Here is a 17,640-nt window from a genome sequence, read left to right on the forward strand (position 1 = left end):
GTCCAGCCAAAGTGATCGGTCTTCTTCAGGAGCTTGAAGAGAGGGAGCCCTCGCTCCCCAAGCTTGGAAATAAAGCGCCCCAGGGCCGCTATGAAGCCGGCGAGACGCTGGACTTCCTTGAGTTGAGCCGGGGGACGCATCTGCACGATGGCCCGGATCTTTTCTGGGTTGGCCTTGATTCCTCTGCTGGAAACCAAGAAACCGAGGAGCTTGCCCGCGGGCACCCCGAATACGCACTTCTCGGGGTTGAGCTTCAAGCGGATAGTGCGGAGACTGTTGAAAGTCTCGGCTAAGTCCTCCAGCAGGGTGGCGCGATCTCGGGACTTGACCACGAGATCGTCGATGTAAGCCTCGACGTTGCGACCAACCTGCGAATCAAGGGTAATGCGCACGGCCCGCTGGAAAGATGACCCAGCGTTGCGCAAACCGAAAGGCATTCAGACATAATAATAGGTGCCCACCGGGGTAGTAAAAGAAGTTTTTTTCTCGTCCTGTATGGCCATGCGAATTTGATGATAACCAGAATTTGCATCAAAAAAACATAAAAGATCGCACCCCACAGTGGCATCTACAATTTGATCTATGCGGGGTAAAGAAAAAGGATCTTCCGGACAAGCCTTGTTTAAGTCGGTGTAGTCGACACACATGCGAAGCTTGCCGTTGGCCTTCGGGACGATGACTGGGTTTGCCAGCCATTATGGGTGGAGGAACTCTCGTATGAAGCCGGCGTCAAGGAGCTTGCTGACTTGCTCCCGAATGAACTCCTGGCCCTCGGGCGCCTGCCGCCGGATCTTCTGCCTCACTGGCCGTGCGCCGGGATGCACAACAAGGTGGTGCTCGATCACCTCCCTATGGATCCCGGGCATATCAGACGGCTGCCATGCAAACACGTCGACGTTAGCCCGGAGGAAGGTGATGAGCGCGCTTTCCTATTTGCCGCCCAGGTCACCGTCGATCCGAACGACCTGGGAGGAGTCTTCGCCCACCACGACCTCCTTCGTGGGAACGGAGGCGTTGGCGGCGAGTCGGGGTTTGGATGAAGAGGGTCCTGGGCCCCCTGGGTGACCTTTGACCTCGGCCCGAGCAGAGACCAAGGCCGAGTAGAGCTGCTCGGCGTAGGAGACGGCGCTGCCGGTCTTGGCGGGTACGGAGATGGGGCTCGCGGGGCTCGGCATCTTAACCGTGAGGTAGGCATGATGCGTGACCACCGTGAACCAAGCGAGTGTCGGGCGCCCGAGTATGGCGTTGTAGGGGAGGGGGACTTCCGCAACATCGAAGATGACGTTCTCTATCCAGAAATTGTCACGGCTCCCGAATGTCACGGGTAGCTCGACCTGCCCGAGGGGCAGGGTATGCCCTGGTGTCACCCCATAGAAGGGAACCGATGGCTTTAGGCGCCTGGAAGACACCTGCAGCTTCTCGAAGGCCTCCTGGGAGAGGAGGTTTAGGCCAGCGTCCCCATCGATCAGCACTCTACTGAGCTTCACATTGCAGATGGTGGGGGACACTACCAGGGGTAGTCGCCCCACACGTGCAGTACTCGCGGGGTGGTCCGCCAGACTGAACGTAATCGGAGTGTCCGACCACTTCAGGGGCCTCGCGGCCTCAGTGCTCGGGGTGGCCAAGCACACCTTGCGCCGCATGGTTTTTATGCAGCGGCGGGAGGAGGGCGTGTACGCGCCTCCATCGATGAAGGCGACGGTGTGCTCGGGCTCCTGGAACCCGAGCTCTTGGTTCTCGGGGGCCGTCTCTATCGTCACTGCCCCTACGATGCTCTTCGCACTCCTTCTGGTACCGCTCGATGAGGCCTTTGACCGACCGACACTCTGTGAGGTCGTGCCACTCAGTCTGGTGGATCTCGCACCACTTTCTCGGCTCGGGCTTCGCGGGAGCGGGGGCCCTCGGAGGAGCAGGAGCCTTTGCGGGAGCTGGAGCCCTCCCGGGAGCAGGCCTTCTGTCGGCAGCAGCCCGGCGCGCCGGCCTACGTTCAGGGCCCTCTGCTGGCCTACGGGCTGGGCCCTCCGCTAGTACAACAGGGGCAGCATCGCACCTTCTTCTCTTTTTCTTTTCCCGCCTATCAAAGTGGGAAGAACCTGGTTGGTCGGCAGCGGTTTGCTCAGGGGCGGGACATGCCACACCCGAGCCTCCGCCGCCTTTGCGCACTTGTCGACCAACGCGAATAGCTCCGCAGTGGTTTCGACCTCGTGCGTTCCTAGCTTCTCGAGCATCCGCTCATCGCGGACGCCCTGCCGGAATGCGACGATGATGGCGTGGGGGGTTATCCGCGGGATGGTGTTGTAGACCTGGCTAAAGCGTTGTATGAAGCGCATCAACGTCTCCCCCTCCTATTGCTTTATGACGTGGAGGTCGCACTCCAAGCTGGGGCGTGTGAATGTGCCCTAAAGTTGTCCATGAACTGGTTGCAAAGAACATCCCAGGAACTAATAGATCCTAGGGGTAAGTTCATAAGCCATGAACGGGCAGAGCCCCTCAAGGCTACATGGAAATAATTGGCCATCACCTTTGCACTGCCGCCCACCGCTTGGACGGCAGTGGTGTAGATCTGGAGGAACTTGATGGGGTCGATGGACCCGTCGTACTTCTCCAGCAGTTCTGGCCTGAACTTCATGGGCCAGTTGACCCGACAAAGCTCGCTGGTGAAAGCACGGCAGCCTGTGCCGTATCCCGCAACACGGGCAGCGCCCTTGGGCGGCGAACGCCGACGCGCTGGGGAACCCCGACGGTCATGGGTCGGCATAGAGGAAGCCTGGTCCTCTGCCTCGGCCTCGTGCCGGGACTCTCGATGGCGCTCGAGGGTGACGCACGCATCTTCAGCAGCCCTCCGCTCATTTAGGTGTAAGCGGAGGTCCTGAGCTCCGGTTGTGGTCAGGGGGCGGCACTCCTCCTGGAGGCCCCTCGGCCGGTTCTGCCGCCACCTGAAGATGGACCGGCTTTGGTTGCGCCGTGGTGGGAGGTGGCACGGGAGCTTTCGGCCAGCACCTGCCGGTGAGCTGTGCCCACCAGGGCGGCCACCTCTTGAAGCCAACGGCCTTCTAGGGTTTCCCCCGCTGCCTGGACAGGCGGGTGCCTCAGGAGTGCTTGCACAGCAAGCAACGCACTCCCAGGACTGGCGTCACCAAAGGCGAGCCTGCGTCGTAACGACGCCCGGCGCGGTCCAGACGTAGAAATCGCGGCAGGAGTGCCTGCCGCTTGCTGAGGGTTAGGCAGCCCGCCTGCAACGGCGGCGGCGGCCCTACTGGGCCCAGCGCCATTGTCCCCATGAGAGAGGAGCGCCGTACGGGCGGACCGTGGCTGCTGCTGCTAAGGAGCAGCAGAAACTGGGGCCTCTTGAGCGATGGGCTCCAGTTCTTCGCTGGAGCTGGAGCCGGTGCGTTGGAGATGTTGTCCCCCTACCATCTTTTCTGCAGGAAGCAAAATGGATTCAGGGATGTAACCCCCCTACCTGGCGCGCCAGCTGTCGGAGGGTGAACTCCTCAAGCGGGGATCCGGAGGGACCCCCTTTGAGACTGTTCATGGCCCTGAGCACTCTCTCCCGGAACTTGATTACTCGGGTCCTCGGGGAATTCGAGTGCTCGGGGGCCACTGTTCACGGCCCCGAGCACTCTGTCCCGGAACTGACTTTGCTTATCATCGGGGAACTCGAGTGCTCGGAGACCACTGTTCATGACCCCGAGCACTCTCTCCCGGAACTCGGCCTTCTCGGGTCATCGGAGAACTCGGGTACTCAGGGACCACTGTTCATGGCCCCGAGCACTCTCTCCCGGAACTTGGTTTCCTTGGGTCATCGGGGAACTCGGGTACCCGGGGACCACTGTTCATGGCCCCAAGCACCCTCTCCCGGAACTTGGTCTTCTCGGACCTCGGGGAGATAACCCCCGAGGGAGGGCCCCATGTGGCACTCTGCTGTTCTGGCCTCGGGACTCGGGGACCCCTGGTTCCCATGTCACTGACAGTGATAATGGCAATCACCACCGGTTGTGTTTACGAACCGACAGTGATACTAAAAAATCTGTACATCTTCACGCGTGCAACTATCAAGCTTCACGCGCTCGACTACTCGATCGTCTTCCCAATGACTTTAAATGTTTGCTCACTCTCACTCTCTTGCTCTCTCTCGCCTACTGCCAGCCGCCTCCACCTCTGCGCGATCCATGGATTTGTTTCTACCTCCATTTCCTTCTCCGAGGATGCCTCCCACACCCGCATCCTCGTTCAGGGAGGAGGAGGCCCCACCGGACGAGATGCCCCCGACCTCCAACTCTAGCATTTTTTTCAAGATCCCCCTCATCAGATGATGAGGTGTGGGATGACTTCAAGTAGCATCTGCTCTGGATTCTCTTCAAGTGTACACACAAACACACACACACACACACAGACACACACACACACACACACACACACACACACAATCACAACTATGCCAAGGCATGGAGGGCGAAACAGAAGGCTATTGAGATAAGGTTTGGAACAAACGAAGATTCATATAACAACCTACCACGTCAACTAGCCACAATATATGCGAGAAACCCTGGAAGTTACTTTGACATCAAGCATTACCCCTCGACTGATGTGAAGTATAAAAGGAAGCGAGTATTGCAGCGTCCTTTCTTTGCATTTGCGGCAACCATAAAGGCCTTTAGACACTGTTGACCCATCATTTGCTTGGACGGAACGTTCCTCACTGGGAAGTATAAATGACAGATATTGTCTGCAATTGGAGTAAATGGGAACAACCAAGTCCTACCACTGGGGTTTGCCTTCGTGGAGAGTGAAAACGAGGAGGGCTAGTATTGGTTCCTTGAGAGGGTGAAGCATGCTATTGTTCTGGACCGGCCTGATATATGTTTGATTCATGATAGACGTGCAGGGCTGTTGCAGGCTTTGCTGGATATGCAATACGACAGTGTTCGACGGTGTGTAAGAGAAAAGTGGCCCGACTTGAAGAGCAGGTGGTGCATGAGGCATATGGGTGCAAACTTTTTACAGACAATTTAAAAACAAGGACTTAATGAATCTTTTCAAGAAATTGTGCTGCCAAAACTAGCAGAGAAAGTTCAATGCCCTATGGACAAGACTAAACGAACTAACCATGAAGCAGACAGCTGAGCTAGGAGACATAGGAGATGACCTGATTGCTCTTGGACCCATCCCAACAGATACTCCCCAGATAGTAAGGAGGTCAGTGTCAACTGTTAGAAACTTTTTGCAGTGGATACAAAATGAGCCAAGAAAGAAATGTGCATTGATGTACAACATTGGAGGAGCAAGGTATGGTATAATGACAACTAATCTTGCTGAGATCTACAACTAGGTCATGCGGGGTATAAGGTCCCTCCCACCTGTTCGAATTGTTGAAGGTATTATGCATGAGACTTGCAGATATTTCATTGATTGCTACGCAGCTGCTTCAACGGAAATGGAAGATAACCATATGCTGTATGGATCGATGCTATGTGAGTATATGGAAAAGGCCACAAATAAGGAACATATGCACCGTGCCAATCAGGAGGACCATGATAAGGGTCGTAGGGGTGGCAGATGTGAGCGTCATGTGCAAGAGTACATGTTTAGGATTGGAACATACATCTGTACGTGCCAGAAGCCACAATTGCTACACATGTTGTGTACACACATCATAGTTGCATGTGGGGAGCACAATATGCTACCCAGATAATATGTTTCTCACTACTTTATGGAGGATCAGATACTGAACATATGGAATCATGAGCTTTATGACTACGACATTGTTGATACATTTACAAGTAATCCAGGTCCCTCATGGATCTATGTGCCGGACTTTGAGAGGATGAAGTACACACCAGGACGTCGACAAACTCGGCAGATTCGAAATGATATGGATGAATCCGAGGCGGGTCCAAGGGTGAAGCGATACAGCAAGTGCGATGAAACAGGTCACACATACTTGTACTGTTCGAAAAATACACCTGGTGTGTAGATGGGGTCATGACGGCAGTCAAGTGTGACTGTATTTAGCGTATCTCAATGTTATATTTGTAAGGTTTTTGTCTTACATATGTACGTTGCATTTGTATTTGATTGTATACCTATATGTTGTAATATGTTCATGTAACTTTGTGTACATGTATGTTATATACTGTTCACATAACTGTGTGTATATTTTCATGGAACAGACTATTTATATTTGGTTTCAATACAAATATGACGCACCCACCGACCCCCGCACTTCTTGACCCTGCAGTGGACAAGAAGCACCGCAGTTTCTTGTCTGTCGTTCACCAGATGAAGTTAGGAGTTTTCCAACCATGTGGCCCTGGAGAGCTACTTACGATCGATGATCATTGGAAGCACCGATATGTCACTAATTAGCTATGTATGTGCATGTTTATTTATTTATTGCATTCTCTTCATTCACTTTATATTCCAATTCAGGTTGGCAGTATCTGGACTCCTACAACTGTGTCGTTTTGTGGAGGCACGAGAGATAGAGAACCCTGAGACAGCAGTGAGGCGATTCTATTTCGATCGCTTGCTGCACTGGTCAACTGGTGGAGGCCTAAGACCCACACTTTCCACCTCCCCTGCGGCGATATGGCTCCGACGTTGCAGGATGTAGCCTACCGGTTAGGCTTACCTTGCGCTGGAGCCACCGTTGGAGGCATCAACGTGGATGTAGACTGGATGAACATCATGCACCAGCAGTTCACCCCTATTCAGTCGACGGACGACGCACCCACCTACATGCCCGAGTTCCTAGTGGATCCGCGAGGGTCCACGAAGAAGTGGATCCTCCAGTCCCAGGTACCTTGCAATTTACCTTCCCATTTACTTTACAATTTCAAAGATATTTTACTCATCATTATTTGTATTACTTCAAGCCTACATACGTCCACCTGGACGCCGGTGTGTACTCGGTCTCGAGGCACTTGGAGGCCTACCTACTTTGGTTGTTCGGATGGGTTATGTTCACCAGCGGCCAAGGCCACCTGGTGTCGAGGACCCTTGTTCCGTACATGAGGTGGATCGTAAATGTGGAGCCCGATGATGTCCCCAGTTGAGTTAGGCCTCCGCCGTCCTAGCAGCGACGTATCGGGTCTTGTGTGACACGTGCACGAAGAAGGAGCCACAACCCACATTTGTTGGGTGCCCACTATTGCTGCAATTATGGTCGTACGAGCGGTTCGTGATTGGCCGGCCCGTTGTGGACCAGTCCCCATACCCTGAGGAATGGTACGGCAAACTCGAGGAGGACGGGCCCACCATAGGCTCGTTGTGGTGTCGACATTGGGTACGTATGAAATATAGCTTTGTTTCACTTGGCCACATGTTTTAATTCCGATTTCTTACTATTTTTCTCCACAGCCGCACTAGGCGCACGAGCAGGCCCACAGCGCGTACGAGCTTTTTAGGGCGCAGTTCGACCATCTACATCCAGAGGACGTGTCTGGACCCCCTACAACCACTTGTTGATATAAGCCCGAGCGTCTATCGGTCTGTCTCCGTTGTGTAGCCGCAGCGAGGAATACTGGCTTACGAAGAAGCCGCTAGTCTTCAACATCTATGTCGAGGAGTACTCACCCCACCGCGTGATAAGGCAGTTCAGATGATTCTAGGTGTTCCCCCTCATTAACGTTCGCACGGTTCCAGGCCACGTTCACTGGTAACTAAAATCAAATATATAATTCATAGCATTCGTCTCATTTATAGTCTATATAACATGGTTGACTTGCAGGTATACACGAAAGGGCCAACTGGGTGGCAACATCTGAGCAGATCACTTGGCGCCATACGTCTTGGCGTGGGCCCATGCCCTTGAGGATGTCATCGAGGATCCTCATCCTTTCGTCGAGCCAAGCTTTGAGGAGTACCTGCGGTGGTACATCCCGCGTACATGTACACGGGTCACCTACAACCTAATACTGTTCGACAGCAGATCGCTTCGACTACGGAGGCCTACCCAGGCCATTGGAACGAGGACGCTGCATTAGCTGTATGTGTAATTAACGTCTCGTTTATTTATCATATAATCCCATAAGAACCACTATAAACTAAAATTCTCATTTCATGTTTGTTTCAACAGGCCGATATCATATACGATATCCATAGGGACGCGGTTGAAACTATGGACCGCCTTAGGCAAGGGATGCAGCTTAGTGCGACGGATATAGCAGGATTTGTCAAGAGGGTTTTCGACAAGACTGCGCAGGCCCTGAAGCTTACCTCATGCCGATCCGCCGCAGACGTCACCGGTGCTCCTTCCAGGTCGAGTGGGGTCCACGCAGAGTCGTCCAGGAGGTCTGATGAGCAACGACCTCCACCAGGACCGACATCAACATCGCTACCTGGACCACGCCCTCCAGGCCCGGACACAACAGATACGCATTTTTCATACGCACAATGGTTAGCGATATTCTTTTGTTACTGATGCATTAATTTTAAAAAATATATTAGGTACACCTACATAATTATCGACGCTGACACCTAGACCATGCCCAGTGTCAACACCTTCACCGCTCGCAGGCCTCTCAGGTAATGGGCGCCAATATAATGTTGCATTCAATATATTCAATAGTATATCTAATATATTCCGCAGGTTACTACGGTGATGAAGCCGGGACGTCTTCATCTGCACCTCGACCGTTCGCACGTCCACCATTCATACCTCCACCGTTCGCACCCTACTTCGGCACTCACGTCAGGCCATCTACTGATGCACCTGCATACCATACAGGTACACCATTGCATTTTATACTAATACATCTATTTGCACATTTACCGTATCTAATAAATTCATCCATTCGCAGGCCCCTTGAGTGATTATACATGGACGACGGTGACACCATCGCAGTCGTCATACCTGAGTCAGGAGGATAAGCCTGGGCCAGACCCCCCGTTCGACCTCGTGAGGGACTTCTTCAGGGCCACACTGGACTACGACCTCGTCACGCGGTCCATGTTGCCCAGTGCTCCACTTCGGATGCAGCAGACCCAGGAGGAGGCCTCGACACCTATGATCGCTACTAGGCCTACCAAGCAGATTGGTCCACCGGACGCCTTGACCTACTCTAGGGGCCACGTGAGGGCAAACCAGTGGCAGTGACATCGGGACCATGATGGTGGAAATGACTGACGGTAGTGGGGGAGACATCAGTAGGATTTTACCTTTGCTATTGTAACTTACATGTTTGTTACATGATGCATCTTCGCTTCGCGAAGTAGTCTTACATTTTCGAACGTGTCTACTTTCTATTGTCTATTTACCATGTCATTACTGCATTTCTTAATCACACGTGATCGCATGCTACTTGCATTTCTTCAACAGGTTGACTCATTCCTCATCCTCGACTTTGTATGAACCGTTCACGCCAGAGCTAGAAGAGCATTTCTTACAAAACTACTTATACACGAAGTGACCACATGATACCTCTGTCGTGAGTCTGGCTTTAGACATGAAGTGACCTCACGACAGGTTGTAGACTCAGCATTAATCATAAATTAAATCACAACACCTCTATCTTGACACAGGAAATCTCTACCTAGCATCAATGCTACAACTTTTCCATCTTTCACAGGGAATCCTATGAAATCTCTACCTAGCATCAATGCTACAACTTTTTCATCTTTCACAGGGAATCCTATGCTCCAGCCCCCAGCCAAGCACTTGCACTCAGTCCATGTACCAGCCCCCAGGCATCATAAATAACCTCACCCTCATCCATGGATAGACCATTCCTTCCTCACCTCTCTCAATTGCAATGTCTTCCTCGGCTCCACCAAGCTCATCTAAGAAACATTGGGGGATTTTCATTCCCTAGGGGGTCGAACCGCCGATGTGCTTCTGTGACGACCTTTGTAGGCTTCGTGAGTCACAGAATATCTCCTACACCTATGGTCTATGCTTCTTCATGTGTGCCAACTACCAATACGATAAGCCTCAACATGAACCGTATGAGTACCCACCGGTTTAGCGACATAGATCAGTCATGTGACACTTTCTATATCTTGTTCCATACAATTTCACACACTAGTTTACTAATCTCACATTTTATTTTATTTGTCCAGTCTCCTCCACCTATATGTGACTTTATTGAATGGCTCGACATGGAGCAAAATGAAGACCAGAAGCTGTGGGTCGATATGAGCATACGGTGGAGGAGGAAAACGTACAAATGCCGGGAGTATGAGTAACAGCAAGAGGAACTATGGTTGAAGCGGCAGGAGAAGAAGTGCATGAGGAAAGCAGCGCAGGAGCTCGCTGCGTCTCAAGCACGCGAAGCAGAGAGGGCAAAGAAGCGAGAGAGGGCCCGTCGCGCTAAAACAGGTGGCCCGATGTCCTGAGAAAGTACAAATATCCTATGCGCACTCAGTAGAGAGCATCTACTATAACCCGACATATTTTCACTCACTAAGGCACGTGAGGATTAGCAGTGGTACGCCATTAGATTAATCTTTATGCGTACCATACAAGCTAATGTTTGTTATCGTCGTGTCTTTATGGTTAGGGTTCATTGGTACAGCAACGACAAACCTAATGTCACATGTAATGTTTGTCACCGTATGTAATCTCCGTGCCGAGTATTATGCTAATAATACTTCACAATTACAATTGTTCAAAAAATTAGATTTTATATCCTCCCAACATTACGTCACTAAAAAATTACTCATACAATTTTACATCAAATAAATAAAAAATATTGACAAATTTACATCGATCAAAAATTTTCAAAAAGTAACTACTCTGTGATGCCGTTTTGACTACTTTTTGCACAATTAACATTTTTCACCAAATGAATGTACACTATTTTTTAAATTGATGTATACAAAAGTTAAATTAAAAAAAATTCAAGCGGTGAAGCTAACCGTCCCCTGAGAGGGCGGTAAGAGGCGGTACAGCCGTAAGTGCGGGGAGGACCCTACCCACCCTTTGAGAGAGCGGTAAGAGGTGACGTTACCACCGTGACATCCTTACCAACCCTTAAAAAGGCTGGTAAACACCTATTTATACAAATCTTACCATCATAAGTTTATTTATTTAAATATTAGATATAAAAATAAAAAAAATATAAAAACTCCAACCGGAAACCGTCGCAAAAGCACAGCATCGGCCACAAAACAGGCTGGGCCGTCGAGTAAAACTCAGTGGATCTCAACTGATCCCAAACCCACCCGGGTCCGGCAACCAGAGGAACACCCTCCCCTTAAAAAAAAAACCAGAGAAACACCCGGCCCCGGACGTAAAGCTCGCTCTCATGAAGAATCACGATCATCAGAAAAAGGTTTCACCTGCAACTAGTAACCCTGCACAGCGCGACCGTACGAGCGAGCACAGGTAGCATCCGAGGAACGCCATCCCAGAACCACGCCGGACCTCCGACGCGTCACTCACCCGTCGGACGAGACCGTGCGGTGCGACTGGAGAGCCCCCACGGCGGCAGCGCGCCTGCTGCCGGCCCACACCCGCGCGCAGGTGGCAGAGCCCTCACGTGGCCATGCTGCTGCTCCGCTTTTTTGCGCAACTGTGCTGCCTCTTCAGGTCAGACGTCAGAGACAGCCGGGCAGTGAGGCCGGCCGGCCGGCCAATCCTCGCGGCCGGAGTCTGCAGATCGAAAGCAGAGGCGCTGTTGGCAGTTAAAAGTGAGGTGAAGCTGCTGCTAGCGTGCGGCGACGCATGCGGCTCAGCTCATACGTCAGATCATACTACTAGTATCAAAGGATCTCAGGCGTTCTCAAGCAAGAACAATGGTGGTGGTAGTAAACAATGGTGTATCTTTCATGTTTCAGCTTGGAGGTTCAAGTAGTTCCTTCGTACGGTTGGAGCTGCCACGAGACGAGTGTAGGCTGTAGGCTGTAGCTATACTAGATTTGTGCTGTGCTACTGAAAAGAAAGCACTATAACTGCGAGCCGTTCCTCAGCTACAGTAGCGTTAGCCGAACTTTAGGATGATTTTCGGATCCCGGTGTCACTCCGGCTGATCTCTTTTCTCGGACGGGCTCTCAACTCTTAGAAGGAAGAGGAACTAGCAGATCGATGTCCAGTATAATTAGTAGGGTAGTTACAGCGTATGATGTAGATTTAGTTTGGTGGGTATAGATTTTGAGTTTTAGCTGGTTCCAAGTCGGATATTTAGAATTTTTTGGTGCTAGATGTCAATCTTTTCTCGTCGATTCTCTCTTTTTAGTAGTGGTAGTGATGGTGATAGTAGCTGAGCTAATGCTGTTACTGGTTGTGACGGATCTTGGATTTTAGCCGGTTTCAAATTAGATATTTAGAGTTTCTTGGTGCCAGATGTCAATCCTCCATCATCGGCTCTCTCTTTTTAGTGGTGGTGATGATGATAATAGCGACCAAACTGATGCTGCTATTGGTTGTGGTGGATCTACGCGTGGCTGACGTCTCACTCGTGTTCTTGTCCGTCATTTGCTACATTCTAGGCAGTAGCATGACCTCCGTAGGGTTCGGATATGGCGTTCTGAAGTGGGCTCCTTTCTATTTGGTGTGCGCTATCGAGGAACACTTCACAGTCGATGGCTCCATCAAGTTTGTCTGTAGTGCTTAGGTTCTAAGCAATACTACTAATAATATGCTACCTGTTTAGAGTTCTACTAAGTATCGCTGTTGTTTTGTCAGTATGATTTGTTCCTTTCTTGGTGTTATTGTAGATTTAGTTGTTTTGTTGAAGATGCGATTGGAGGGGATTTCTCATATCCCCTTGCTTTGTCTGTGTATCCGGGTCGCAAGATCTTGGTTTGGCGGTACCAGTCAAGGCTACTCTGGTGAGCTTGTGGTTAGTGGTGTTAGCTTGAAGATCCTTATGGAGTTCGGCGTTGAGACTGTCAATGCTCGTTCAGTGTCCCAGATGTGGCCCGGTGGAACTTCCTGATCCTTAGTTGTTACGGCTTTACAACGTTTGAGAAGAGAAGGTCTCTGGTGTCCTGCATTGCTGGCTTTAGCTTATCCGCGTCGAATGCGGCCAAAGACAATACAAGGGTAGAAGATTGCAGAAAGGTCTTGATTGTCGTTTTTGCAATTTTCAATTGTTTTATGGTAGTGATTGTAAAATAAGAATGTATTTGACCGATATGAATTGGATGAAATCTCTTCCCTTTCGAAAAAAAAAGAAAAGAAAAGAAAAAAAAGCACTTTATGTTTCGAGGTATGAAAAGCTGGCACTTACGAAAACACTATGGCTATCGTGTGCCTGTCCTTCGGTTCAGTCCTCCACTTCTTTTACTGCTTACTACTCGAAGAGAGGCGTGCAAGGTGGATGCTATTCAGTGCTGCGCTCTTCTCAACCATGAACCATGTATAGTGTTTGCAGATTATAAAGCTCACGCTAAGCGGGGAACAGAGCGGAAGCGCTTATGGACGCCAGGAGTTTTTAGGCCAGGGTCAGCGTTTAGGCTAGGTCGAAAGCTCCTAGGATTATTTTTTTCTGTTCAGATGGAAGACAACACATTAATCCCAGTGCGAGGATTGAGAGAGCTGGAGTGATCCATCTCCATCCGACTCGCGTACAAAGTTGTTCAGGTGGATGGGAACACAGCACATTCATCCAGCACAAATTGTAACTACCGGATCGATCAGCGATCCGTCCACGTCTCACTTTCCCGTACAGCTTAGCTAGCTCATCGGGCCCCGCACGCCTGCGATCCTGTGAAGCGATGATGACACGACTGAACACTGTCTCGTACCTCCGCTGCCCACGACGTGCGTGTTCATCCTGCAACCGAACACCCGAGCCCAACCCAACACAAACCAGGTGCCGTGCCCACCCGCCCCTTCACTCCACCGCCACATGGGTCGGTCACTCGCTCCCCGAACCCGCACGAACCCCGCGGCACCGAGCCGAAAACCCCCCCAGCACACCGCGTCGCTCGCGTTGCCAAGCTGCCGCCCGCGCTATCATTGCCCGCCCGTGCCGTGCCGTGCCGAGCCGCGCAGCGCAGGCGGGACCCCACAGCCGCAGCCGCACGCAGCTTACCGTAGCGCGGGCGGCAGGGCTGGGCTGGGCTGGGCTGCTGCGCTTCGTGCAGACGCTCCCCGGCGCCCCCACCTGCCCCCTCCCGCCGCAGCTAGCGACCCACCCAGCGCTCGTCCCGCCCGGGCCGGTTTATAAACAGCCGTCGGTCACCACTCGCCACTCGCCACCTTGCCCCGTTGTCTCTCTCACGCACACGGCACACTCCCCTGGCCCCGCGCTAACTCTAGCTTGCCCGGCTATAAGCTTTCCCTGGTAGGTTCGGTGTGGCCGTTGTTGATAGGTTGACGCCAGCGCGCGATGGGGGAGGCGCCGAGGCCCAAGTCGCCGCCGATGTACCCGGACCTGTGCGGCCGCCGGCGGCTGCAGCTGGAGCTGCAGATCCTCAATCGGGAGCTCGGCTTCCTTGAGGTCAGCCGCCGTTCCGTCTCCCCGCTTTGTTGCAGCATCGAAGTGCTACCGGCGAATCTTTCTTGATTCTTTTAAAGAAAAGCGTGCGTGTTTGCTCGTTCCATGTGGGGATTGGGAAATCTCAGTTCATCGGTTTGGGGTTCCGGGACAGGGAGAGTTCGTCGCAAGGCCCCAGGCACGACACGCTCCTCTGTTTCGGCCGTGCCGTGCCGTACGTACCCTTTGTCGTGGGCACGGCCTCCTCGATGAGCACCCAGGCATTGACCTTTCTACTAGATTATTTTTGTGCGTCTGAAAAAAAAATGTTTTTTTTTTGCATAATTAGGCAAGATGATCATGTATTTGGTGTTTGGGAGTTACAACATCGGATTGCGAGTGCAGTCTCTCTCTGATTTACTCTGCAACTTGCGAGGGTGCCTGCTGCTGGTGATAGGCTCTCAGATCTCTGCTGCTAATGCCAACGCCTGGCATCGCCATGGCGATCAATTTGCAGAGGCTGGTGCTGCGCATTGCTTGTGTTCTTTACTGCTTTCATTCGTGACACGTGGAGGAGCACTGTACGAACCATGTGTCTCGGCCTGAATGCCTGCCTGACTGACTGACTGGGTCTACTCACTCACCTTTTGCAGCAAGAGATTCAGGGACTCGAACGGATTCAACCGGTCTCGAGGTGTTGCAAAGAGTAATGCTCTCTTTCCCTTTCCGCTTCTCTCACCAGTCTTCCATCCGGAATCTTATCTTATCACTTGCAGTGATTGTTTGGCTCAGATGGGGAAGTGGCCAGTGAGGCTTCTTCTTGTTCATTCTATTTTCAGACTCAATGCCGTTTAAAAGAATAGTTAGCATCAGTTTCTATTATTTTATTTCAGTTATTACTCTTTTTTTTCTTGATTTTGAAAGAGTCAATTATAGTGATGAAGACCTAGCAGAGAAACAAAAATCTTAACTTTTCGCCAGATATTCCTTGACCCCACATTTTGATTGAAAGAAAACAGCCTCACATGAACTGCAACAGGTATACTGTGATTTTGCTGGACAACGTTTGCTTCGTAATAATTATCTTTTGTCCAGCTGGTGGTCCAATGCTTCACATTTGGACTATTCAAATGTTGCTTAGATTCCATTTTTGTTCTTCTTTGTTGTTGGAGGATAAATGCTGTCAAGAATTATATAGTTGTATGTCTATGTGTATCATTGATTGCCTGTGTTGCTTAGCAAGTTGCTAATGTTTTCATCTATACCTTCTGACAGTGTCAACGAGTTTGTCAGTGCAAAGACCGACCCACTGATTCCAATGTATGGTTTCTGGACTTATATCTTGCATGTCAATTGAGTGTCTGATGCTGCTTATCAGTTTTTGCGGGCTCTTCTACTTACAGAAACAAAAGGAAACACGGTTCTTGCAGTCTCTATTGGTGGATCAGGTACCTTACTCTTCGCTCTAACATTCTTCGGGTTGATGGGCATGGGCATCCAAGTTTATAAATGCTTATTTCATTTTGAACAATATTTGAAATGAATCTATGCTGAGAAGATTTGGTGAAGAAATAAACATACCATCAATACAAAGTATTACCATAAACTAATCAGGGTAGAGTTCAGCTCTTTGTAATTAATTCAGTTCTAGATTGCTAAACAAGTTTGGTGATATATTTATGCTAAAACATGAAAGAAGCAGCATATCTTGGATGAAACAGTTAGTATTTTTGGTGAAAAACTTCTCTGCGCATTTGTTGGCCTTTTGCAAGGTTATATTTTCGCTGGATTACTGACATCAGGACTTGCATACTTCTTCTACGCTACTGTCGTTGTCGAACTGAATTTTCGACTTAAAACCCATTTTATCAGCTTCACCTAATTATTAGTAGAACCTTGACACACCGACAAAGTCATTTGTTAGACATGTCACAATCTTATACAACTTACTATCTACAGTGGGAAAAGTGAGGCTAAATATCTGACATCTCACATCTGTTATAGTGGGCTTGTGGCATTTTTCCAGCCTGTGTTGCCCTCTCGAAGTATTGTTCACTGTTAACATGACAAATAGCGCTTTTTCTTGCAACTTTCCTATCAAAGTGAATTTCACGATAATCAGGGAAACGTATTTTTCTGCAGATCAAAATTGTGCACCTGCTTTTCATGCTTGTGCTGCTGGTGCCGCTGCTTGCCAAAACCCAAGGCGCCAAGCTGCTTCAGCTATTCTTCCTGCTGCTGCTGCGACACGCAGTGCTGTACACCGAGCTGCGGCTGCCCAAAGACCCCTTCATGCTGCAGCCCCGGTCGCTGCAGCTGCAGTCTTCCCAGCTGCAGCTGCAAGCCACACTGCAGCCATTGCCGTCCGCAGTGCAGCAGCTGCTGTTCCAGCGACTGCAGCTGCTCGGACTGCCCCCGGTGCTGCAGCTGCCCCAGCTGCTGCTCCAGTTGGTCCTGTGCGGGATGCGTTGGTTGCCTCGCTGCCCTCAACCGGTGCCTGAGCTGCTGGTCGTCGTTCTGCAGCGGGCTGCGGCCTTCCTGCTGCAAGTGCCAGTCGTCGTGCTGCGGAGGGGAGCATTCCTGCCGCGGCACCGGCAGGGGAGCGTGCTGCAGCGGGTCGTGCCTCGGTGCCCCGGCGGCGCCGTCGTGCCCCGAGTGCTCCTGCGGCTGCGTGTGCTCCTGCCCCAGGTGCAAAGGAGGATGCCGGTGCCCGCCGTGCGGTAATAATCCCTGTTGTGGCGGTGGATGCTTATGCTAAACTAGATTTGTGATAGCTAGTGTGCGGTTGTTACTCTTCGTTTTGTGCTTGATTAGTAGGTTTGATTTGAGAGTAATGTTACAAACTCAGCATGAGAACACCAATTCAAACCAAGTTCATGAGATGTATTGCCAAAATCCACATTGGATACACACTAATTGGGGATACAAATTGGAAGAACCAGCAGCATAGATTGTGAATAGCAAGCTAGACTGGGAATAAGCATGAGATTGGGATTAGAGAAGTAGAATATGAGGTAGAGGCAGCAAGGGGTAAGGCAGAGGCGGCTAAAGCCTTTCTGTTCGTCATCCGTCGATATCCCATCTAGAGGTCCTCACTTTTAACCATCCCTATCATCTTAGGTCTCAACCTGAGCTATGCGAGCCCATAAGCCGTGGTCCATACAGCAAGGTATGTGACATTCTACCCTCCTTAAGATGCGGCTTCTCCTCAAGCCGTTGGGCTGAACCACCATGATCCCAGGGTTCTTGCAACATATCAACAACACAGGAATCG

At 50.9% G+C, this 17,640-nt stretch overlaps 1 protein-coding gene across 2 annotated transcripts; it reads left to right on the top strand.

Annotated features, from left to right (window-relative positions):
* The first annotated feature begins 13,969 nt into the window (after window positions 1-13,969).
* On the top strand, window positions 13,970-17,246 carry LOC133898327 (guanine nucleotide-binding protein subunit gamma 4-like). Of its 2 annotated transcripts, XM_062338984.1 has the most exons (5): window positions 13,970-14,390; window positions 15,020-15,072; window positions 15,642-15,686; window positions 15,770-15,814; window positions 16,509-17,246. In XM_062338984.1, exons 1-5 carry the CDS (start codon window positions 14,280-14,282, stop codon window positions 17,122-17,124), a joined length of 870 nt encoding a protein of 289 aa, XP_062194968.1. In that variant the 5' UTR covers window positions 13,970-14,279; the 3' UTR covers window positions 17,125-17,246. The 2 variants fall into 2 exon arrangements, with proteins under 2 accessions (XP_062194968.1, XP_062194969.1); XM_062338985.1 differs by lacking the exons at window positions 13,970-14,390; window positions 15,020-15,072 and adding an exon at window positions 15,079-15,405.
* The last annotated feature ends 394 nt before the right edge of the window (window positions 17,247-17,640 follow it).

This window comes from Phragmites australis, chromosome 18, assembly GCF_958298935.1.
Source record: "Phragmites australis chromosome 18, lpPhrAust1.1, whole genome shotgun sequence".
Taxonomy (NCBI): domain Eukaryota; kingdom Viridiplantae; phylum Streptophyta; class Magnoliopsida; order Poales; family Poaceae; genus Phragmites; species Phragmites australis.

Coding starts and splice junctions, on each gene's coding strand:
- LOC133898327 (XM_062338984.1), top strand. CDS start 14,280: ATGGGGGAGGCGCCGAGGCCCAAGTCGCCGCCGATGTACCCGGACCTG. Junction 15,073..15,641: donor GTCTCGAGGTGTTGCAAAGA/GTAATGCTCTCT, acceptor ACCTTCTGACAG/TGTCAACGAGTTTGTCAGTG. Junction 15,815..16,508: donor AGTCTCTATTGGTGGATCAG/GTACCTTACTCT, acceptor ATTTTTCTGCAG/ATCAAAATTGTGCACCTGCT.